Source organism: Pseudonaja textilis, chromosome 3, assembly GCF_049901715.1.
Source record: "Pseudonaja textilis isolate UNSWEBS1 chromosome 3, rPseTex1.2, whole genome shotgun sequence".
NCBI classification, from domain to species: Eukaryota; Metazoa; Chordata; class Lepidosauria; order Squamata; family Elapidae; genus Pseudonaja; species Pseudonaja textilis.
The window spans coordinates 199,214,897-199,237,768 of NC_141992.1; the positions used below are offsets into that span (position 1 = coordinate 199,214,897).

Here is a 22,872-nt window from a genome sequence, read left to right on the forward strand (position 1 = left end):
GCCCTTTAAGTCTCCCCTCTTTCTCCAATCTCCTTCATCGTCCTACCTCGCAGGGCTGTTGTGTGGGATACAAGAGGCTATATAAAACGCAGTGCAATCACCTCCTCTCTGATCATTGGGGGGTCTGAGTGGAACCCTTGCAGCTGTGTTTCTCTCCTTGGCAACTTTAAAAGAGATAGACTTCAACTCCCAGAAGTCCACCTCTCCTAAAGTGTCCAATTTACACTGCACTTATATGGAGAGGTGCCAACTCAATTTTGCATCATGCACTCACGATGCCACACACAAGACCACACAAACACAGGTCAGTTCCAAAGCCATCACTCCCACTGTGCCAAAAAAAATACGTGCATCCTTACAATCGTTAAATTGTTATAAATATGAATATTAGCATTCTATTGTAGGAGAAAGGAATGGTAAGTGGAATCTGATTGACACAAAAAATAATGTAGCGTAAAGCAATTATATTACTATTAGAAGTGCACAACATGTTAAACGTTGATGAATGCTATTTGATGAATTCTATTTTATCTGCATTAAAATGTGACTTGAAAGGGGATGCTTTAAGTATAATAGTGGCATGATTAAAACTTGAATAATGGAAAAATGGATAAAGTATTCTATTCTAAAAAAAATTCTATTCTAAAAAATATAAATCAATATGAATCTGTGAATTGTTATCAGAATTATATAATTTGTTAAACATTGCCAACATGATTATTAATATAGTTTCTGTAGTAAAAGGGGTGATATTAAGAATATAGAGATGGACATAAAAATAACATTGTAATATCGAATAAAATTGATAATTTAACAAAATATGCATATTAAGATCAAATCTTATAAGAATGTCAACCGCATCAAATATGAAAACTATTGTTACCTTTGTTTTAAAATGTAAGACACTCCTGAACCGCACTGTTCACACAATGATATGTTGAAACAAAAATAAAAAATGTATTTTTTTAAAAAAGTGCATCCACCCAAATACCTTTAAAACACCAACCCTTCATCTTAAAAGACCATTTCTATTTAAAACTTTTATTTGCAACCGTAGGTTTCAGCCAAATCCAGATAAAATCCCAGCAATCCATTTCAGTTCAACACACCCTTTCTCATCTAAACAGCCTTTTTTGGTGTAATATGTTTTTTTTTCTTTTTATATCCATACAGGGTATATATTCAGAATGGACAAAGGTTGTGAAAAAAGTTACCTATAAAACCACAAAGCCTTAGAAACGTTCTATTAAGTGAATCAAATCTCGAATCGCATTTGTTCGTCAGAAATTATTAGTTTGCTACTGTGGAACAGTACCTCTGCTCTTCCTCAAATTCTATTCATCCCTTAACTCTTTTCAGACCAACTTTATTTCTTGTGTTCATTCGTTCAACCGGACGTGTAGTGGAGTGGCCTAGAGGTGGAGATCTCACCTCACAATCAGGAGGCTGTGAGTTTGATCCTAGGTAGAAGCAGATATTTCCTCTCTCTCTGGGCATAATGAAAATACATCAGCTGAACAAAACTCCGCATCAGCGACACGAAGAGCATCCGGCCATTAAACTGCTCTGCTAGCTCCATTCAGTCGCCCAAACTCCACCCCGCAAGGGATTATGGGGTCATTAAATGATGATGATTCATTCAACCAGATCCCCGTGACTCCGTAGCCTTGAAGAAGCAGGCCGACTTACAGCTGCTTCCTTTTTCTGGAGGCCTGCTCCGGACGGTAGTGAGAAATCATCTGAACAAGGATCGTGCAGTTGATGGAGAGGAACCCCAATCCCGCCAGGCAGAGGAGCAGAAACGTATTCTGCCCTTGAAACTCCAGGAAGTAAGCGGGGAGCAGCCAGAGACCCTGTCCCAGGAGCCACAGCGATAGCAACACTGCCCCCCGGCGCCAGGACATCTGCAGGAAAGGCAGCACCAGCGGGAGAAGGGACAGGTACCACAAGAAATACTGGGAGGTGCAGACTTTGTTAAAGCTCACAAAAACCGCCGTGTGCAAGAAGCAGCAGAAGGCCGGGTCTCGGTGGTAGGCGAAGGAGATAGCGAGAAGTAGCAGCAGCTGAGGCAGGAAGGCAGCCAGCCCCAGCGCCCAACTCCAGCGGCTTTCAGCCGTCAAATACAGCAGGTAGAAGTAAGGTGAGAAGTTGTGACGGGTGTCCCTCCGGAGCAAATGGTAGAGGTAGGTGTGCTGCAGGAATTCCCAGCCGTAGTAGGCATAGAAGGCAAGACCTAGGGCGGCAAAGGTGCCCCCGGAGACGGTGGCAAAGATCAGGATGTCCCGCGTGAACCAGCTCGAAAACAGCCGACGGAGGTGGCCTGGGCAAGCTCCCTCTCCTTTCCGTTTGTCCGGTTCTGCTCCGGCGCTGCTTTGCAAGTAGAGAACAAAAGGCAGCGCGTAAGTCACGGGGTAGATCTTCACATGTACGGCGAGGCCGTATAGCACAGCCGCCTTCACCAGATGCTTCTTGGCCAGGTAATAGAGTGTGCCAAGGACCAGGCTGACAACAAGCGACTCGGCGTTGCCTCGGCTGGACACCGTCATGGGAAGCGGGTTAAAGAGCCAGAAGGCGCAGCACCCACAAGACGTCCGGCTGTCCAGCCCACGGAGGAGCAAGATCTGGTCGATCAGGAAGGCAGCCACCAGATCCCCGGCCACAAAAAGGATCTTGCCAAACAAGTCGCTGATGTAAATGTTAGGGGTTAACATCCAGGCCAGGAGGGGAGTGTAGCGGTACGTGGCCCGCTGGTAAGGGGACTTCCCTTCCACAAAGTATCCGGCGGCATCGGTGAAAACCTGGTAATCGATGTCTGTGTATTTCACCGGCATCGTTCTGTCCTGGTAGATCCCGTAAAACGTCAGGCCCAGCCTGATTAGCAAAGCACTTCCGAATAAAACATCTCTCCGGAAGAACCCTTTGAGAATCCGCTGCCTTAGAGGGAGATCTGGGCATGGCTCTCCGAGACTGGGATCACGATGAGAGGCAGATCCAGGAAGCGGTCCAGATTTAAGAGCTTGTTTCAACATGGTTACCCAAAGAACAAGCGTTCAAGTTGGAAGAACACTACTCCATGGTGTTCTGAATTGAGCGGGCAGTCCTGCTTAAAAAAAAAAATGTAGCCACAATAAAAAGAAAAGCAGAGATTGAATTTTAAAACTGGACAGGCAGGCCAACACTTCCTTACTCAAAGGCTACCTCATATTTGTTTATACTTGAATATAAAATATAAATATAAAGAGCAGCAAAGATGATTAGGAGACTGGAGGCTAAAACATGTCTAGTTTAGAGAAAAGACGGTGACGTGCCCCTGTTGGAATCTGATTCTGAGGGGAGGTGAAACAGCTGACAGGGAGTGGGAGTGTGGTCCGGTGGCATTCAGAGGAAGACCCAGGCCCACCCTAGGGCACACAGGGAGGAACGGATAAGGGAGCAACATGGGTTACGGGGGAGAAAAAGGTCCTGATTCCCTTCATTAGCTGCAGCAGGGAAAACGGGATTTAAAAAGAGCGTTTGCGCACAGCACCTTGCTGGAAGCAAAGCGTGAATTATCTTTGTTTATCAAGTCTTATCTGGGTTCTGACATCCTCCCAACTGTGTGTGTTTAGTTATCTTTTGAGGTCTGCAATCCCTTATCCTGCCTTGTCTCATTCATTGCTGCAGCTGTGGTTTGTGTTGGTTTTTATTTATAATCTAGATGAACTTTGGGTTCAGACTGAATTTCTTCCTTTTAAACTGTTCTTGGGAGAATTTTTTCTCCAGCAGAAGATGACTGGACATTGGAGGTCAAGTTGGAGGGATTAAAGGGACTTTACCTACTTTTGTGACTTTGTTGCTTTTGTGCCATGCCCCGGGTCATCACAGAAGGACATGGGGTGACATGATAGTAGCCTTCCAATATCTCAAGGGCTGCCCCAAAGAAGAGGGAGTCAAGCTATTCTCCAAAGCACCAGAAGGCAGGACGAGAAGCAATGGGTGGAAGCTAATCAAGGAGAGAAGCAACCTGGAATGAAGGAGGAATTTCCTAACAGGTAGGATAATCAACCAGTGGAACAGCTTGACTCCAGGAGTTGTGGGTACTCTATCATTGGAGGTTTCTAAGAAGATTTTGGACAACCATCCATGTATCTGAAATGGTCCAACCCTACTTGCCCAGGGGGTTGGACTGCAAGACTTCCAAGGTCCTTTCTAACCCTGTTATTCTGTTCCATTTTTTTGTTAAATTTATTTGTTAAATTTATTTGTCACTCATCCCGCTGTGGGGCTGCTCTGGACAGCATATAATAATAAAATGGGGAAAAAAATAATAAAACGGGAACCCTGGGAGTTGAAGTCCAATGGTTTTTAAAGTTGCCAAGATTGGACACGCTTGCAAACAAAGACAGGATTCTACACCTTAATTTTTCCTCAGTTCCTTTGGCACAGAAGCCAAAACTGCAACAGACATTAGCAACTGCCCAAAGACTGCCCCCCCCGTCACATTCCTCCAGCCGCGAAGGAACAAGTGAAGTTTTATCACAACTTAGACGGATTGCTATAAGAAAAAGTTAAAAAAGTTGTTAAATGTTTAAAATTGCAGGCATGAACTGTATACTTTGTCATGGCTTTTCTTAGCAGAATGGCATTGCTGGCGGGCATTGAAAATTTTATGTACTTTCTATCTTCGACTCCACACTCCACACATGGGAAGAACAAGGCCAGCAAAATCCCATTAAACTACTCTTTCTCCTGCAACATCCATTGGGATAATTGTCGACTGTAATTAAAAAGATAATAATTAACTCTGGGAAGGAATTTAAAGGGACCGAGACCCCAATATCCCTTCTGCTACAGGCCAAGGGTTCCTATTTCAAGTGTAACTTTGAAATAAAATGTAAAGTCATTTCAAGAGCCCTTTCACTACATTAAACCTTCAAAGCCAAAATAAATGAGGAAGCCAGGGAGAAATGATAACGCTGGCAGTCTTGCATGAAACGATTTCTACTTTTGCTGACACCAACAGAGTTCGCAAAAGAAGTAAACGCAGATAATAGCACCAGGAAGGGTGGGGGGAGCAGTTAAGCTGTATGAACTCAGCCTAAGACAAAGTATTCTCACTTTTCAGGAGGGAGAGAAATGCGGCCCTTAAAACTTATTTTCAAATTTCATCCCAATTCTTTTGAAAAGTACATTTTGAAGAAGGGAAACTGAAGTGGAGTTTCACACAGATGAGCTCCAAGCTGCTTTTCCAAAAGGCAACTGGAATGTTTTCTTCCTTGTGGAGGAAGACATTTCGCTTCTCCTCCAAGAAGCTTCGTCAATTCATGGTGAAGTAATGAAGCTTCTTGGATGAGAAAGGAAACGTCCTTTTCTTCTTCCTCAAGGAAAAAAAATACACCTTTTGAGACAAAGGATCCCCGAGAATCTCCATAGACAGTTTCACACAGAGCTGTTCTCTGCCACCGCTTAGTTCAGATCAGAGGAGCCCATCCATGGCAACTATAAGACTTGCAAACTGTAGGAATGTACTATAAATGCAAAGATGGTCATAAGTCATTTTTTAATGCCAATGTAACCTTGAACAATGGCTAAATAAATGATTGTAAGTTGGGGACTCCCTGGAGGAGTGGCCTACACAGTGATATATAAGGAGAAGAGAGAGAAATTTGCTCTTTCTGAATTCAAGAAAGGAAGACAGGAGGATGAGGAGGAGGAAGTAAAGGTGTAGTGGAAGAAGAACAAATGAAGCTCAGGAAGGAGGAGGAAGAATTGGAGAGGCAGAAGAAAAAGGGGGAAGGAGGAGGAAATTATTTAAGTGGTGGTAGAAGAAGAACAGATGAAGCTCAAGAAGAAGGAGGAAAAGATGAGAGAGGAGAAGGATGAATGGAGAGGAGAAGGGAAAAAAGAAAAGGGGAAGGAGAAAAAAGGAAGAGGAGGAGGAAGATGCAGAAGAGGGGAAGGAAAGGAAGTGGAGGTGGCAGTAGAAGAAGAAGAACAGGCTTGCTCAAGAACGAAGGAGGAGAGGAAGACGGAGAAGAAAATAAGAAGGAAAAAGGGTGGAGGAGGAAGAAGGGGTGGCGGTAGAAGGGACAGAACTGGTGCGTGCTCGAAGGAGGAGGAGAAGCAAAGGAATGAAGGAGGAGAAAAGGAAGACGGAAGGAAAGGAGGAGAGGAGGGGAAGAGGAATAAAAGGCGCGTCTCCCCTTCCTTCCCCGGCATCTTCTTCCTGCTCTCGGGGTGCCCCTCTTGAGGCTCTGCCTTGCCCTGCCTCTTAGCCTGGGCGCCCCCCCCCCCCGGGTGCAAAGGCCTCCAGGCGTCCACTGGGGGCGCCCAAGAACAATGGGGGCTACTCACGCGGACTTCGGCGGGAGAAGCAGCGCGGACCGGACTCCGCTCTCGGGACGCTCAAGCGAGGAACATTCGACTCCCGGCCAGCAGGGGTCGCACCACGGGCGGAACTTTCCTGCCGGCCCCGCGCGCCGGGGGAGCGCGTCCGTGACAGGAAGAGTCCCCCATAAGCACTTCCGGTCGAGCGGGCGCCGGCCTAACGACCGGGTTCACCGCTCTACCGCTGGCGAGTCCGCCGGTAAGGAGCCGGGATGCGGCTGCTGCGGGGCGGGCTGGGCTTCCTGCTGCGCCCGGGGATCCGTCGCGGGCCCGGGCAGCCTCTCTACCAGCAAGGCCAGAGCCCGTCGCCGCGCACCCGCGAGTACTTCTACTACATCGACCATCAGGGACAGGTATGAGGGGGGGTGGAGTTCCTCCCAGTGGGGAGGGGACAGAGGTGTTGAGGTCATAAGGTCAACCGGATGCGCCCTGGAAGGGGGTTTGTTCGATTGGAAAGGGCATTTCCGGCTGGGGAGGGGCAAAGGAGACCCCCCCCCAAAAAAAAGTGGGGGAAGGGGAAGCTTGCATTCCAGGTAGTCCTCGACTTACGACCACGCTTCAGGCTTACGGTTCTGTTGCTAGGCAACACAATTGTGGGGGGTTTTGCCCCGTTTTACGACCTTTTCTTGCCACGGTTATTAAGTGAGTCAGAACAGTTGTTAAGTGAATCTGGCTTCCCCATGGACTTTGCTTCTCAGGAGGTTGCACAGGGGGAATCACACTGGGTGCGGCTACTCTAGAGGAAAGAAGGGCTGGGCCTAGTGGGCACCTGAGAGCAGCCTTCCAATGTTTGAGGGGCTGCCACAATTCAATTCAACCTTGATTGCCAACGCACAACACGTGTACAATGAGATTGGCTGAGCCTCCCTTAGGGCACACTACACACACACACACCCAGCATAAATACATATCAATAACTCACACTGAAAAAGAAAATCCCTAGCCCAATAAATCCTACTAACAAAGAAGAGGGGGTCCAGCTATTCTCCAAAGCAGGGGTCTCCAACCTTGGCAATTTTAAGACTTGTGGACTTCAACTCCCAGAGCAAAGCTGGCCGAGGAACTCTGGGAGTTGAAGTCCACAAGTCTTAAAATTGCCAAGGTTGGAGACCCCTGTTCCAAAGACATAAGACATAAGAATTTATTTGTCATTACACTCACAAGCGGGTGCAACGAAATGAGGTGCTCTTCCACAAATAAAACTGGACAACACCATTGAAAGAAAAATAAAATTAAACACAACAGACCATACAATAATCTCTATACAATTTAAAAATGTAAATACCCCATTACTCTCAGCCATTAAATTCCACAAAATCTTATGACCCTGCATTCAAACTCAAAACTGCACTTGGATAAAAACTGTTCTTAAATCTAGTCGTCCTTGTTCTTAATACCCTGAATCTCCTTCTCGATGGTAATAGTTCAAAGAGCTGATGTCCCCGGATGAGAGGAGTCATTCAATATATTAAATATCTTCCTCTTACATCTATTCCTATACCGTTCTTCCAAAGAGGGGAGTGAGCAGCCAATGATGTTTTGGGCCATCTTAATCACCCTCTGAATTGCCTTTTCTCTGCCACTGTGCAGCTCGAGAACCATACACAGAGACAGTAGGATAATATACTCTCAATTGAACTCCGATAGAAGGTAGTCAGTAGACTCTCAGCCAGTTGTTGTTGCCTAAGAATCCTTAGTAGATACAACCGTTGTTGTGCCTTCTTAATTAAAGCAGCGGTGTTTGCACTCCAGGTCAGGTCATTTGTAATGATGGTCCCGAGATACTTACATTCAACCACCTGTTCCACAAGAACTCCCTCTATATACAGTGGCTGAATGTCTGCTCTTTTTCCTATAGTCCACTATAACCTCCTTGGTCTTCTTAATGTTAAATAGAAGATTATTATTTTTGCACCAGTGGGATAGCTGTAATACCTCATCCCGATATGCAGACTCATCATCCCCAGAAATAAGTCCTACAAGCGTAGTATCGTCTGCAAATTTTATTATCTTATTGTTGGGATGTTTATTTGTGCAATCAGATGAATAAATGGAGAACAGCAGTTGACTAAGGACACAACCTTGCGGAGTGCCAATGCTAAGTGTCTTGACAGTAGAAATATAATCATTCAGTTTAACTCTTTGTGGATGATTTGTTAAAAAATCCAATATCCATAAACAAATAGAATCTGGAAAATCTAGATCTTCGAGCTTGGCTATTAATCTGTGCGGTATGATGGTATTGAAAGCAGAACTAAAATCTGCGAACAACATTCTTACATAATTCCCCGGTGTTTCCAAATGGGATAAGGCCATGTGAAGCACAGTAATAATTGCATCCTCAGTTGATCTATTTTCTTTGTAAGCAAACTGAAGCCCATCAAAGGAATCAGGAAGGCAGGAGATAATATAATTTCGAACTAGCTTCTCAAAGCACTTCATTAAGATAGAAGTTAGTGCCACCGCCTATAGTCGCTAGGACCATTTGTGGGCAACTTTTTAGGCAGTGGAACGATGGTGGAAGCCTTGAGACACACAGGAACCACACTTTGTGTCAAGGATCAATTAAAAATTTCAGTCCACACCCCAGCTAGCTGATCAGCACAATCTTTTACCACACGACCAGGAATTGAGTCGGGCCCAGCTGACTTTCTGGAATTAACCGCCTTCATTGTCTGCCTCACATCCTGCTCATTCACAATGAAGGGGAGGCTCTGTTGAGTAAATGATGGCAAAGGGACAGTTTCAGTTTGATGGATCTCAAATCGAGCAAAAAAATTGTTCAACTCCTCCACCACCACCGCACTACCATCCAAAGAGACCTTTTTTGCTTTATAGTTCGTTAGTTGTTGAACTCCCTGCCAAACCTGCCTCATGTTATTACTGAGAAAGCAGTCTTCAATTCTCCTCTTATATTCGGCCTTAGCTTGCTTAATACCTCTCTTCAAGCACCGAAAGGCAGGACAAGAAGCAACAGATGGAAACTCATCAAGCAGAGAAGCAAGTTAGAACTAAGGAGAAATTTCCTGACAATGAAGGCAATTAACCAGTGGAAGAAATTGTCTTTGGAAGTTGTAGGTGATCCATCACTGGGGGGTTTTTATGAAGAGACTGGACAGTCACTTTTCTGAAATGATATAGGGTCTCCCTGCTCAAGCAGAGGGTTGGACTAGAATGTTGCAGGAAATTTCAAGACTCAGACCTTGGAAGCAGAAATAGTTTTATTGGCGCAAAGGTTCAGAGCAATTTAGCCAAAGCAACATCTCAACAACTTCCTATAGATTTTACACTCACATATATACATTCCAGAAGCTGCAAACCACAGAAATATAACTTGTTCGCATTTCATGGGTTACTTGAAATACAGCCCCCCCTGTTGCTAGGCTACAGTAACGAAATACTTCCCCTCTCACTAATCTATGTCAAAGGTGAATTTCCACAGCTTCTAGTTTCCAGCAGGACGCTTGTGGTTTTGTTGCAAGGTTATCTGTAACAAAGCTTCCTGCTTGACAAATATGAGTGAGTGACCGACAGGTGAACCTATGATCTGACATTTTTTCATTTCTTTAATACACACATTTCGCTATCAAAAGAACAATCTTTTATATACTTCTTTAAGTTGTGCCTCAAGAAGACCTCCGGGGTCCCTTTCAACTCTGTCATTCTACATTCTATAAAGTTCAGAAGAGAAGGATTAGAGTTGATGTGATAGCAATATTGCAGTATTTGTGGGGCTGCCACAAAGGAAAGGGGGTTATTGGAAACTCATCCAAGGAGAGAAGCAACCTGGAATTAAGGAGACATTTCCTGACAGTGGGAACAGTTAACCAATGGAACAGATTGCCACTAGAAGTTTTTCATCATCTGGAGGTTTTTTAAAAGGGACTTGACAACCATTTGTCTGGAAATAGTATAGAGTGTCCTGTTAGAGCAGGGCGATTAGATTAGAAGACCTCCAAACTTCCAGCTCTATTCTGAAGTGAATTTGGAAAAAAAAAGAAAGAATCCAAACTAGCTACTTTATTGTTCACTGCCAATAATACAGGAATCTCCCCAGCCAGGCAACTCTTGCCTGAGAAAGACTAGATAAGGCATGGCGGGAGTGGGGGAGTGATCAGGCCTTGCCCTCCTCTGGGTTAGGGTTAACGATTGTTCTCTAACACAAGGAATGGATCCTCACCCAGCTACTTGTCCATCAAGTATGGAAACCAAGTGTCAGCCTAGCTGTTCTGACCCAAGCCTTGTTCAAATGAAACAAACACAAACTGTGTTTGTATAAAAGCAACCCTTTTTTAATGCGGCGCTGGGAATTCAGGGCATTCCCAGCCAGAAGACCTTTAACCCGAATTGTCCGACATCAAAAGCAAGCCCTTTCCAGGTTGCAAAAGGCTGCCAAGAACGGAAGGCTAATTACTGATTAAATATACACGGACAGAAGTTTCAAAAAACAAACCGGAGTTTGCAGGGCTTCAACGAGGACTCTGAGTCTAAAGAACATCTTTGCTTCCTGCAAAGAACACATCCCCGAGGGCTGGTTTTTCACCTTCCAGCTTTACTCCTGAATCGCCCGTGCTGCCGCAGCTGCTCTTTGAACAGCCCCGCACGCACGTGCACTGGGCACAGGCTCCTCAGGGGACTCTTCCTCACTGCTGCCACAGTCTCTAAAGGCAGCACTCCATTCTCTGATGGTCCTGGCCCCATCCCTGCATCACACGCAGGCCCCTCATCCGAGTCCTCGCTCTCCCAGGCCTCAGCTGTCCGCACCAACCGGGCTGGAAATGGCATTCACGAGGGCAGCCTGAAGCACTTGGACCAGTGGCGTTCTCAAAACATCTTCCTGGCCTATGATTGGACTATGTTAGCTAGACTGACTACTGGGAGGTGGGCCCTGGGGCTATGTTCGGTTTGTCTCTTCACTTCAGACCTCGCCTGACTTTTGCTACATTCAGTTCTTCCTTAGTAAAAGTCCTGTTTCTGTAAATCTATGGTTTTCTCTCCTAGGGATCGAGAGAGACAGCACTGACACCTGGCGCATTGTAGTACCATGATTGCTTGATTGCAGTTTGTTACAGAGGTGGTATTCAGCCTGTTCTGACAGGCTCCGGAGAGCCGGTAGCCGAAATTTTGAGTCATTCAGAGAACCGGACAATCCCGCCTCTGACTGGCCCCGCCAACCCCATCTCTTCTCCACCTCCCATTGAGTCCCAGCTGATCGGCTGGGTCTCCTTTGGTTGCCCTGCATAGGAGAATGGAGCTGGAAAGCAGGTCAGTGGGGTGGGGAGGGAAGGGGGATTTTGCAGTAACCTTCCCCTGCCATGCCCACCAAGCCATACCCACAGAACCAGTAGTAAAAAAAAAAACTTTGAATCCCACCACTGGAGAAAGGGAGTGAGGAAGGATGATGGAAAGGAAGGAAGGAAGGAAGGAAGGAAGGGGAGGAAGGAAAGAAGGAAGGAGGAAAGGAAGCAGAGGTGGTATTCAGCCGGTCCTGACCGGTTCTGGAGAACCAGTAGCGGAGATTTTGAGTCATTCAGAGAACAGGACAATCCCACCTCTGACTGGCCCCGCCAACCCCATCTCTTCTCTGCCTCCCATTGAGTCCCAGCTGATCGGCTGGGTCTCCTTTGTTTGCCCTGCATAGGAGAACGGAGCTGGAAAGCAGGTCAGTGGGGTGGAGAGGGAAGGGAAGGGGGATTTTGCAGTATATCCTTCCCCTGCCAAGCCCACCAAGCCACACCCACAGAACCAGTAGTAAAAAATTTTGAATCCCACCACTGGTTTATTAGTATTACCAAGTACAGAGGTAGATTTTTTTTGTCTATGAAGTCTATCCCTGATGCGTCGATCCGCAAAAGCTAAAATACGTTTCTCCCCGAGTTCAGAAGGAATTCGAATGACATAACCAGGTCTCTTGACAATGTCAGCTTCAGAGTTAAAAAGTTAATGGAAACCTGGAGGGTAAAACAAAAAACCAGCCGAGTGGCAGATTCTGGGTCGGGAAGAGATGCCGGCTTCATCCTTGCCCTCAAGGCTTCTTGGGCCTCCTTGAAACCATTAACCTCAACTGCTGACTCCTATTATTGCCTCCGCTACGCTAATGGCGTATCTAATGAGCACCGAATTAAACATCGCCGGGGAAATGAGCTGGGGTCGGTATTAAAAGAGAAAGCGTACGTTGGCTTGATAACGCCGACCCATGTGAAAATTAAGAAAAGAAGAATTCGTGTGTGTGTGTGTGTGTGACATGAGAGCAGTATTCCAATATTTGAGGGGCTGCCCTGAAGAAGAGGGGGGGGGTCCAAAGCACCAGAACTGGGCAGGACAACAACAACAAAAAAAACAACGGGTAGAAACTTACCATGGAGAAAAACAGGGAGGGGATTCAAATTTTTTAACAACTGGTTCTGTGGGTGTGGCTAGGTGGGCGTGGCCACATGAATGGGTGGGCGTGGTTTTCCTTTTTTGCAGCACCCCCTTTTTTTTTGCCTCCTGGGCCTCAGGAAGCCTCCGGGGAGAAGCAGTAAGACACCGCGGGGGATCTCAGCACAGCTGATCATCGGAACAGCTGATCGGAACAGCTGATCCCCTCCTTCTTTCCTCCTCTCCTTCTTTCCTCCTCCTTCCTTCCTTCCTTCCTTCCTTCCTTCCTTCCTTCCTCCTGGGAAAAGCAGTAAGACAGCGAGGGGATCCCAGCACAGCTGATCATCGGAACAGCTGATCGTCCTCTCCTTCCTTCCTTCCTTCCTTCCTCTCCTTCCTTCCTTCCTTCCTTCCTTCCTCCTGGGAGAAGCAGTAAGACAGCAAGGGGATCCCAGCACAGCTGATCATCGGAACAGCTGATCATCCTCTCCCTTCCTCCTCTCCTTCCTTCCTCCCTCCCTCCTCCCTCCTGGGAAAAGCAGTAAGACAGCGAGGGGGATCCCTGCACAGCTGATCATTGGAACAGCTGATCGTCCTCTCCTTCTTTCCTCTTCTCCTTCCTTCCCCCTCCTTCCTCCCTTCCTCCCTTCCTTCTTTCCTTCCTTCTTTCCTTTCCTTCCTTCTTTCCTTCCTTCCTTCCTTCCTTCCTTCCTCCTGGGAGAAGCAGTAAGACAGTGAGGGGGATCCCAGCACAGCTGATCATCGGAACAGCTGATCGTCCTCTCCTTCCTTCCTCTCCTTCCTTCCTTCCTTCCTTCCTTCCTTCCTTCCTTCTTTCCTCTCCTTCCTTCCATCCTTCCTTCCTTCCTTCCTTCCTCCTGGGAGAAGCAGTAAGACAGTGAGGGGGATCCCAGCACAGCTGATCATCAGAACAGCTGATCATCCCTCTCCTTCCTCCTCTCCTTCCTTCCTCCCTCCCTCCCTCCCTCCTGGGAAAAGCAGTAAGACAGCGAGGGGATCCCAGCACAGCTGATCATCGAACAGCTGATCGTCCTCTCCTTCCTTCCTCTCCTTCTTCCCTTCCTTCCTTCCTTCCTTCCTCTCCTTCCTCTCCTTCCTTCCTTCCTTCCTTCCTTCCTCCTGGGAGAAGCAGTAAGACAGTGAGGGGGATCCCAGCACAGCTGATCATCAGAACAGCTGATCATCCTCTCCCTTCCTCCTCTCCTTCCTTCCTCCCTCCCTCCCTCCCTCCTGGGAAAAGCAGTAAGACAGCGAGCGGGATCCAAGCATAGCTGATCATCGGAACAGCTGATCGTCAGGAAGGAAAAAACAGAAATACCTTAAGGAGTGACTAGGCAGGGGAGAATGCAGTCTGCGACGTTGCGCGTGCACGATAAGGACTGACTGGGCGGGGAGGGGTGGTCAGAGAGGGGTGGGGCCAGCCAGGGGCATGATTTGCGCAGAGCAGTGGTGGGATTCAAACAATTTTACTACTGGTTCTGCGGGCGTGGCCCAGTGGGTGTGGCAGGAGGAGGATATTGTAAAATCTCAGTCAGAGGTGGCATTTTCCGGTTCTCTGAACTACTCAAAATTTCTGCTACCGGTTCTCCAGAAGTGGTCAGAACCTGCTGAAGACCAGCCCTGGTGCAGAATCCTAACAACCGGTTCTATAGAACCAGTCTGAACCGGTAGAATCCCACCCCTGGACAGAAGCAACCTGTCAACTCTGGGATTCATTGTTGCCATAGAGTTCTGGAGGGAGGAAGTGATGTATTGAATAGTTCTTAGGGGGGGGAAATATTATGAGTTATTAATTCAAGGTCACAGAGAGCGGCGTAGCAAAGAATTGAGAATGCAGATCGTTGGTTCATGTGATTGATGAGGTGTGGAAAAAGGGGGTGGAGGTAGGTGGAATTTCGTGGGATGAGCTGGTACGGTACCAGTCCTTTTTTTTTGTTGTTTTGAATAAATCACTTTGAGAATATGTCGGTCTCCGGAGTTAATATTTCAAACGAAGGATTGCTGGAAGTCTGACACAGTCCAGAATTAAGGAGCAGCTTTCTGACCGTGAGGACAATTAACCAGTGGAACAGGGGGCTGGGCTAGAAGGCCTCCAAAGTCCCTTCTATTCTATTCTATTCTATTCTATTCTATTCTATTCTATTCTATTCTATTCTATTCTAATTCTAAATCAGTATTTCTCAACTGTGGCACCTTTAAGAGGGGTGGACTTCCAACTCCCATAGTCCTGCAGTAGCGGCTGCAAACTTCCGGCAAGCAAAATCAATCAGGTAGCCAGATCTGCTTAATAACCGTGTTACCTGCTTAACAACGGCCATGATTCACTGAATGCGTAAAATGGGCAAAACTCGCTTAACAACTGTCTCAGAGCATTGGAAATATGGGGCTCCGTTGTCATCATAAGTCGAGGACTACCCGTACAAGAATCTAGTCGGCTAACGATCAAAGCTAAGTTGGCGCTTAGATAAGGGTCAGTGGAATTCATAAAGGGCTGGACTTGGGGTCTTTTGTGACAACGCAACGATTCCCAACTGATGACACATTTGACCCCCACCTTCCAGCTCAAACTCTTCTCCTACAGTACATAAGCTGCCTACATGGACTGACTCAAGGGTGGCTTGTGTGAACCAAGAGACCATTCTTCTCCAAGATGTGGAGACTCTAGAAAGAGGGCAGAGAAGAGCAACCAGGAGGATGAGGGGACTGGAGGCTAAAACATACGACGGACGGTTGCAGGAACCGGGCCTGGCTAGTCTAGGGAAGAGAAGGACCAGGGGAGACAGGAGAGCAACCTTCCAGTATTTCAGGGGCTGCCACAGAGAGGAGGAGGAGGGGGGTCAAGCTATTCTCCAAGGCACCCAAAGGCCAGACAAGGAACAATGGATGGAAAGTGAACAAGGAGAGATTTAACCTGGAAATAAGGAGGAATTTTCTGACAGTGAGAACCATCAACCCCTGGAACAGAAGTTGCCTTCAGAAGTTGCGGGAGCTTCATCCCTGGAGGCTTTCAAGAAGAGGCTGGGCTCCCATCTTTCAGAAATGATGTAGGGTCCCCTGCTTGGGCAGGGGGTTGGACTAGATGACCTACAAGGTCCCTTCCGACTCTGATTATCTGTTAAGATGGTGGAGCAGTGCCGTTTCCGACTCTTCTTGTTTTCCATTCTCTTTGCCTATTCTGTATTTTTCAGGAAGAGGAATGTCCGATTTTACTCAGTTTTTCTGTTTTTCTTCCCCACACCGTACCGACCCAACCCGATCCGATCCGGACCACCTTCCACAGCTTTTCCTGGATGATGCCAAGGTCAAGAACTTCATCACGTGTTTCAAAGGTAATAATGTCTACTTATTCCACCCCAGATTATAGACCCTTTGAGGGAAGGTTGGGACACTGGGGATAACAGATTAACTGAACGGCAGAGTTGGGAGGGACAACCTATGTGTGTAAACAACTTATATGTAAAAAAATAACCTTATTTTAATTCGTCGTATTGCCAAATTGTTATGCAGAGAAAAGTAACTAATGTGCGATTGGAAGCGGCCTTTGATGCTATCACTAAAAAAGTTTTCTCTATAGAAGTTTTCCTTCTTCGTGGCTCAAAGGCCACTGCTTGCTGTTACTGCTAGCTTTACAAACAAGAATAAGTTATTTTCAAGAGTAAAGGTGCAAGCCATTTTCAATCAGGAAAGAAAGGGATGTATTCTATTGATAAATGATAGTTTTATCTTTATATTCACTTTAAGAATCTTCTGTATTAGAACATGAATTCTACTCCAATATTTCTCACCCTCCCTCTCTCCCCCCTGTGTATGTATGTATGTATGTATGTATGTATGTATGTATGGTATTCAGCTTTGTTGGGTGTTTTCCCACATCTTTATAGTTGTGCTTTTAAAGTTGTGGCAACGTTTCGGCAGAATCTCATCTGCCATCATCAGACTCGTGTATTGGGTTCGTCTTCGTCGTGTGTTTCAGGCTTTTGCAGCCGTTTCTGTTTTAAAGTTGGTGCTAGCCTACTGCTATGCCAGAATGGTTTTTTCTTCACCCTGATTGGTTGGGAGTCTTGGTCTGTGTTTATTGGTCTTGGAGTTTGCTGTGTTCTGCTTGATTGGTGTTTCTAATATCTTCTGTCTGTTTTGTGGCTTTTTTTGTGTGTCTTGATTGGCTGGCAACATTGTGTTTCCTGTATTGGAGGCTTTTAGTGCAGCTTGGCTCCAAGTAAATGGACGGCTATCATTTTTTAGGAAGCTAGGTTTCATCTGGGTGGCTGGCTGGGGTTTGTTTGGGCTGGGGGTATCGGGGTGGTGGTGGTCTGTTTGTGCCCAGGTGTTTGCTTGGCTTGTGGCGTGGAGATTTGCTTTGTTTGTGAGTGCAGGCTTCCAGATAATTGACAGTCTGTGAGGAAGGGAGAGGAGAGGAGAGCAGTGGAAATCTAGGGGCTGGTCCTCGAGACGGAAGAGCCACCGCTGCTAGCGAAGCCCCACCCTAGCTCTGAGGATACAAGGCAGGGGGTGGAGACGAATAGGTGTGGCAGACAACTACTCATCTTCTGTGCTCATAATAATGGAATCCTTGCTTTAAATGCAGAGGGTTTGGCGTGTTTGGGGAACTGGGTCAGACCATATTGGTCAGAGTATTCATTTAATGGCAGAGACCTAGTTAGCAGAGTCAGGGAGTAGGCATGGTAACAGACCAGCCAATGGGAGCTGATCTAGTAAGCGAAACTAGAAGTTATTTCTCCGTTTTGCTCCTGTTGCTGAAGTCGCGTTTCTGCTCCGCGCTTGCAACAGGTTTCGGTTTCGGGTTTGCTCCACGCTGAAGAAACCTACAACTGGTTTTGTCAAATCTACTTAATACGTTTATAAAGACGTTTAAATGAAGCATCAGCCATCTGTGGCTTGTTTCTCTGGCGCTGAGTTAACGCTGCAAAACTCTGAAACAGGTTATGGGCCCAGAAGGCCAAAGAAAGACTGGATTGTCGCGAAAGCGGAGAGACTGCCCGTTTTCGAAGTAAGAAACAAGGCAAGAGGCTCTGCAGGATGGCAAAACTCCGAATAACGTTGCTTTGCCGGGAAGCCCCTCTGGCTTCGCACCCCTTTTCCCACCTCTTGCCCCACTGACTGGCCTCTGTTTTTCCCTCCGCTCCTACAGACAAGCAGTTCCTGGTTTTCTTCTTCAAGCAACTGAAGTTGAACCGCAGCGGCCGCTACGAAGAATCCTTCCCTTACCTGTCGCCCTGCGGCCGGGAGCACAACTACGTCCGTTGCGATGACCGGCCCATCGTCTTCACCCACCTCCTGGATGGACCCCAGGGCCAGCAGTCGCTGTCCTTCTGCGGGGGCGCAGACCGCCTGGCCGTGCCCTTCCAGCCGGAGAAGCTGGTCATGTTGGCTGAGAACGGGCGGGTCTATCACCCGGGGCCGGAAAAGGTTGGCGGGGTGGGATTGGTCAAGTCATCCTTGGCCTTTGAGCTGAGCCCTTGCTTTGAGTACCAGGACGGACCCGGTCAGCCACCCACTCATTTCCACTGGCAAGAGAAGAGGCACCCTCTGACGAACGAGCTGCTGCGGTTGATCTGAGGCCGTTGTAGAGCGAGGAAGGCCTTCCAACACTCAGAGGTCTCCTTGTTGGCGCCGTTGGCTTGGCAGAAACCCAAACTGCGTCCCTCCTGGGTGCTCGTTTATCCAAGGAGGCCATCTCAAGAAGGTCTTCTCGTTGGCCCTCTTGGGCATCTTTGGCTTGATAGAAACCCAAACCACGTCCCACCTGCCATTCCAGGTGCCTTGTTTATCCAAGGAGACCATCTCAAGGTCTTCTCGTTGGCCCTCTTGGGCGTCCTTGGCTTGATATAAACCCAAACCACATCCCCACCTGCCATTCCAGGTGCCTTGTTTATCCAAGGAGACCATCTCAAGAAGGTCTTCTCGTTGGCCCTCTTGGGCATCCTTGGCTTGATAGAAACCCAAACCACGTCCCACCTGCCATTCCAGGTGCCTCGTTTATCCAAGGAGACCATCTCAAGAAGGTCTTCTCGTTGGCCCTCTTGGGCATCCTTGGCTTGATAGAAACCCAAACCACGTCCCACCTGCCATTCCAGGTGCCTCGTTTATCCAAGGAGACCATCTCAAGAAGGTCTTCTCGTTGGCCCTCTTGGGCATCCTTGGCTTGATAGAAACCCAAACTACGTCCCACCTGCCATTCCAGGTGCCTCGTTTATCCAAGGAGACCATCTCAAGAAGGTCTTCTCATTGGCCCTCTTGGGCGTCCTTGGCTTGATAGAAACCCAAACCACATCCCCACCTGCCATTCCAGGTGCCTTGTTTATCCAAGGAGACCATCTCAAGAAGGTGGCTGGAAGCATCCATCCAGAACTCCAGTAGAGCAAGGATCCTGGACTAAGTTTCTCGGAATAAAAATCATTTTATGGTTTGTGAACAGGACTGCTCTGTGTTCAGGCAATTGCGTGGCTTAAGTGCAGGACCTTCTCACTTCCCCGAGCTCGCTCCATGGACAACCAAGTGTTGGATTTCAGCCGTGTGATGAGTGGCCTGTGTTAGGGATACACCCTAGCAGAATCTGCACAGCAGTCAGTCAGGCAGGCAGGCAAAATATGTGAGATAAACGTTTTTTGTAGCTTACACTCAGTAAAACAGATACACAGTGCTAATTAAATAGTTTATTCCAATAAGAGTTATAGCATAGTCAAAACAGTCCATATATTATCATTCACTAGTTCAGTCCGTCCAGGGATTATTCAGTTGCAAATTCCAGTGTCGAAAAAGAGAGGTCAGTAAACTTACAAATATCAGTCCAGTAATATATCTCCTTGCAGTAGAGATATGAAGAACTCAAAAACTCCTCTCTTCCTTCAGCAACTCAGCAGTAGGGGAAACACGTAGTTAACAAACCATCAATCCATACAATCCAATAATTGTCAGCGAATCGTCAGCAATCAATCAGGTTCTCTTGCTCCCTCTTATGGTGGTTTCACACCACACCCAAAATTACATGCTTTGCAGTTTTAAAGTGACACACACTTAAACTTACAATCATAGTTTATATATATTATTTTACCCAAACTACGTTAGGTAACCTATGTTATTCCTAACAGCCTGTAAACGTAATAAATAAATATAAATAAACTAAAGCCAGATTTTGCTTGGCAGATAGAAACCCAGCAGGCAGATGAGTAGCTCCCTCAAATGCAGGCTAGGGGTACATGAAAGATCTCTGGGGCTGTCTTTCTTTATCTTGGACTCTCCTGAACAAACTCACCATAATTTTCATAGAATCCTGGGGCTGGAAGGGACCTTTGAGGTCTTCTAGACCAACCCCTGCCAAAGGCAGGGATCCTTATACCACTCCAGTCAGGTGGCTGTCCAGTCTCTTCTAAAAAAACCTCCATCGCCAGCTTCTGGTGGCAGGCTGTTCCACTGGTTAATTGTTCTCACGGTCAGGAAATTTCTCTGTATGGTTGCTTCTCTCCTTCATCGTACACGTGAGTATAGAATACACAATAACAGAATTGGAAGGGGTCTTAGAGGTCTTCTAGTCCAACCCCCTGCTCAGGCAGGAAACCCTATAGCAACCAGGTCAAATATTTGCCCAATTTCTTCTTAAAATCCATTTCTTCTTGTCTTCCCTTCTGGTGCCTTGGAGACTAGGAACAGAATCTAGGAAAATAGTACAGTTAATAGATGATCAAGGCCAAATGTGTTATGGTAATAAGGAGAAAAAGATAATTATCCAAGACTTTTATGGACAATTATATAAACAGGAGGATTTTGATGAGGAAAGAATTAAGCTTTATCTACAAAATGCTAACCTACCCAAGATATCTGAAGAGACTGAAAAAATGTTAGAAAGTACCATAACAATGATGGAACTAACGGGAGCATTTAATAGGCAGAATAATGGAAAAGCACCAGGCCCAGATGGGCTCCGGCAGAATTTTATAAAACATTACAAGAATCGTTTGAGCACTCCATTGTTAGAAGTTATGAATGAAGCCATGTTAAATAAGAAAATACCCAAAACATGGTCAGAAGCTTATATCACACTTATTCCAAAAGAAGGGGCCGATCCATCACAAATTAAGAACTATAGACTTATTTCTTTGCTGAATGCAGATTACAAAATCTTTGCTTCCATCTTGGCAGAAAGGCTCAAAAGATACCTAAATAACTTTTTATTCATCCATCCATTTCTTCTTGTCTTCCCTTCTGGTGCCTTGGAGAATAGGTGGACCCCCTGTTTTCTGGTGAGAGCCCCTCAAGTATCAGAAGACGCTATCAGGGTCTCCCCCGGTCCTTCTCTTCCTTAGGCTAAACGTACCTAGTCCCCTTAGCCGTTCGGCGTATGATTTACCTTAATGAAAAATATTGTTTTGCTGGCTTTCGGTTCTGATAGAAATGCAGCTCCCTGGATGACCCTCCAGTTTGGCCAAAGCCCTTTGACAGCCTGGCAAAAACGCCAGAGCCCAAGTCAGCTGGTTGTGGTTGTGGTCATCTGGTGGGAGGGAGGGAGCACTTTAAGGAAGGTCCTTCTCGTTTGCCAAGCTTGTGCTGAGATTTTCCTGGGCTGTTGAGCCCCCCTGGAATAGTTTATAGCGGGGGGGTCCAACTTTGGCAACGTTAAGACGTGTGGACTTCAAATCTCACAATTCCCCAGCAAGGGAGGGAGGGAGGAAATTAGGAAGGATAGGAGAGGGAGGAAGGGAAAGAAGGAAAGAAAGACAGGTGTGTGGGTGGGTGTGTGAGAATTCCAGCAATCACCCTAATTAAATCACGAGCCTTGAGCCAAGTTGAAAAACTTGGAAGGATTTATGAGGAGCGACGTACTGTGGCATGATCTGTGTGAAGCCGACTCTGAGATTGCGGACGGAGGGTTAGGAAAGGGAAGAAGGCATAAAAGGCATAAAAGAAAAGTATCAACCCATAATAACGAGGTAGAGATATAAGTAAAAAACAGGTGTGGTTATAGGACACAAAGTTAGGGTTAGGAAAACAAAAGAAGACCTTGCAAACTGTTAAAAGAAGAATACTTTTAACCTTGTAACCTCCTCCTTTCTTTCTTCTCCTTTTCTTTTTCTTTCCTTTCTCAAAATTCTTTCCCGCTCTGCCTCTCCTCTCTTCTTTCTTTTGCTTATTTGCGTATGTATTGTGACTGGTTTTAATTGTAAAAATTAATAAACTATATTTTTTTAAAAAAAGGAAAGGGAAGAAGGAAGGAAATAAGGGATGGATGGATGGATGGATGGGGAAGGAAAATGAGGGATAGGATGGAGGGAGGGATAGGAGAGGGAGGAAGAAAGGACGGGATGGAGAGAACCTTGGCCACTTTAAGCCTGGGAGGACTTCCAAAATTCCCTAGCTAGCTTTCCTGGGAGTTGAAGTCCACCAGGCTTAAAGTGGCCAAAGTTAGAGACTCCATTCTAGAGAAAAAAGGGATCGTCAGAAGTCTGATTTTTTGAAATCAGCAGCCTTCCAACATGGTCTCCCAGCCACGGGGCACAAAGAACCCTGTTGAGATTATCATTGGTAATAAAGAGCCATTCAAAAACCAGCATCCAGTAAAAAAAAAAAATTTTTTTTAAAAAGCTATACATTTGGGGGGGGGAAAACACAGCCAAACGAATTGATACAGAAGTTTATTTTTTTTTCTTTCCTGGAAAACAAATAGATCAGCTTCTAACGCCGCAATTTTTTAAACTTGGTTTTATTTTCACCTGCATCTATCTGTCCGTGTGGGAGAGAGAGAGAGAGAGAAAAAAAAAAGAAAAGAAAAGAAAGATAAATCTTTAATAATGACCTGGAGGCACGACGGACCATCTGTCCGAATTGTTCCTATAAAAATAGCATCAGTCTCTAAGAGAAGCTTCATTAACAAATTGATCCGGGCACCCAAGGACGCCTTTGGCTTTGATTGCAACGTATCAGGACGGGTTTTTCTGTTGCGCGCGGTGGATCAATTCACGATGCCGAAAACGCTTCTGGGCGGGCCGTCCATCGCACACGCGAGTACAAAATACAGAATAACAGGAGTTGGAAGGGACCTGAGAGGTCTTCTAGTCCAGCCCCCCTGCTCAAGCAGGGGATCCTATACTATTTCAGACAAATGGCTGTCCA

At 46.4% G+C, this 22,872-nt stretch overlaps 2 protein-coding genes across 5 annotated transcripts; one reads left to right on the forward strand and one right to left on the reverse strand.

Annotated features, from left to right (window-relative positions):
- Positions 1 to 1,025: 1,025 nt before the first annotated feature.
- PIGM (phosphatidylinositol glycan anchor biosynthesis class M) lies at positions 1,026 to 6,723 on the reverse strand. Of its 2 annotated transcripts, XM_087931842.1 has the most exons (3): positions 6,334 to 6,723; positions 4,595 to 4,756; positions 1,026 to 3,100 (listed from the first exon to the last, which is right to left on the reverse strand). In XM_087931842.1, exon 3 carries the CDS (start codon positions 3,027 to 3,029, stop codon positions 1,686 to 1,688), a length of 1,344 nt encoding a protein of 447 aa, XP_087787968.1. In that variant the 5' UTR covers positions 3,030 to 3,100; positions 4,595 to 4,756; positions 6,334 to 6,723; the 3' UTR covers positions 1,026 to 1,685. The 2 variants fall into 2 exon arrangements, with proteins under 2 accessions (XP_087787968.1, XP_087787967.1); XM_087931841.1 differs by lacking the exon at positions 4,595 to 4,756 and having other exon boundaries at positions 6,334 to 6,404.
- On the forward strand, positions 6,579 to 19,180 carry C3H8orf82 (chromosome 3 C8orf82 homolog). Of its 3 annotated transcripts, none has more exons than XR_015743338.1 (4): positions 6,579 to 6,719; positions 16,028 to 16,076; positions 17,897 to 18,984; positions 19,093 to 19,180. XR_015743338.1 is itself a non-coding variant. In XM_087931843.1 (3 exons), the coding sequence occupies exons 1-3, from the start codon at positions 6,579 to 6,581 to the stop codon at positions 18,322 to 18,324; spliced, it is 618 nt and encodes a 205-aa protein (XP_087787969.1). In that variant the 3' UTR covers positions 18,325 to 19,180. The 3 variants fall into 3 exon arrangements, 1 of the variants encoding a protein (XP_087787969.1); XR_015743339.1 differs by having other exon boundaries at positions 17,897 to 18,451; positions 18,556 to 19,180; XM_087931843.1 differs by having other exon boundaries at positions 17,897 to 19,180.
- The last annotated feature ends 3,692 nt before the right edge of the window (positions 19,181 to 22,872 follow it).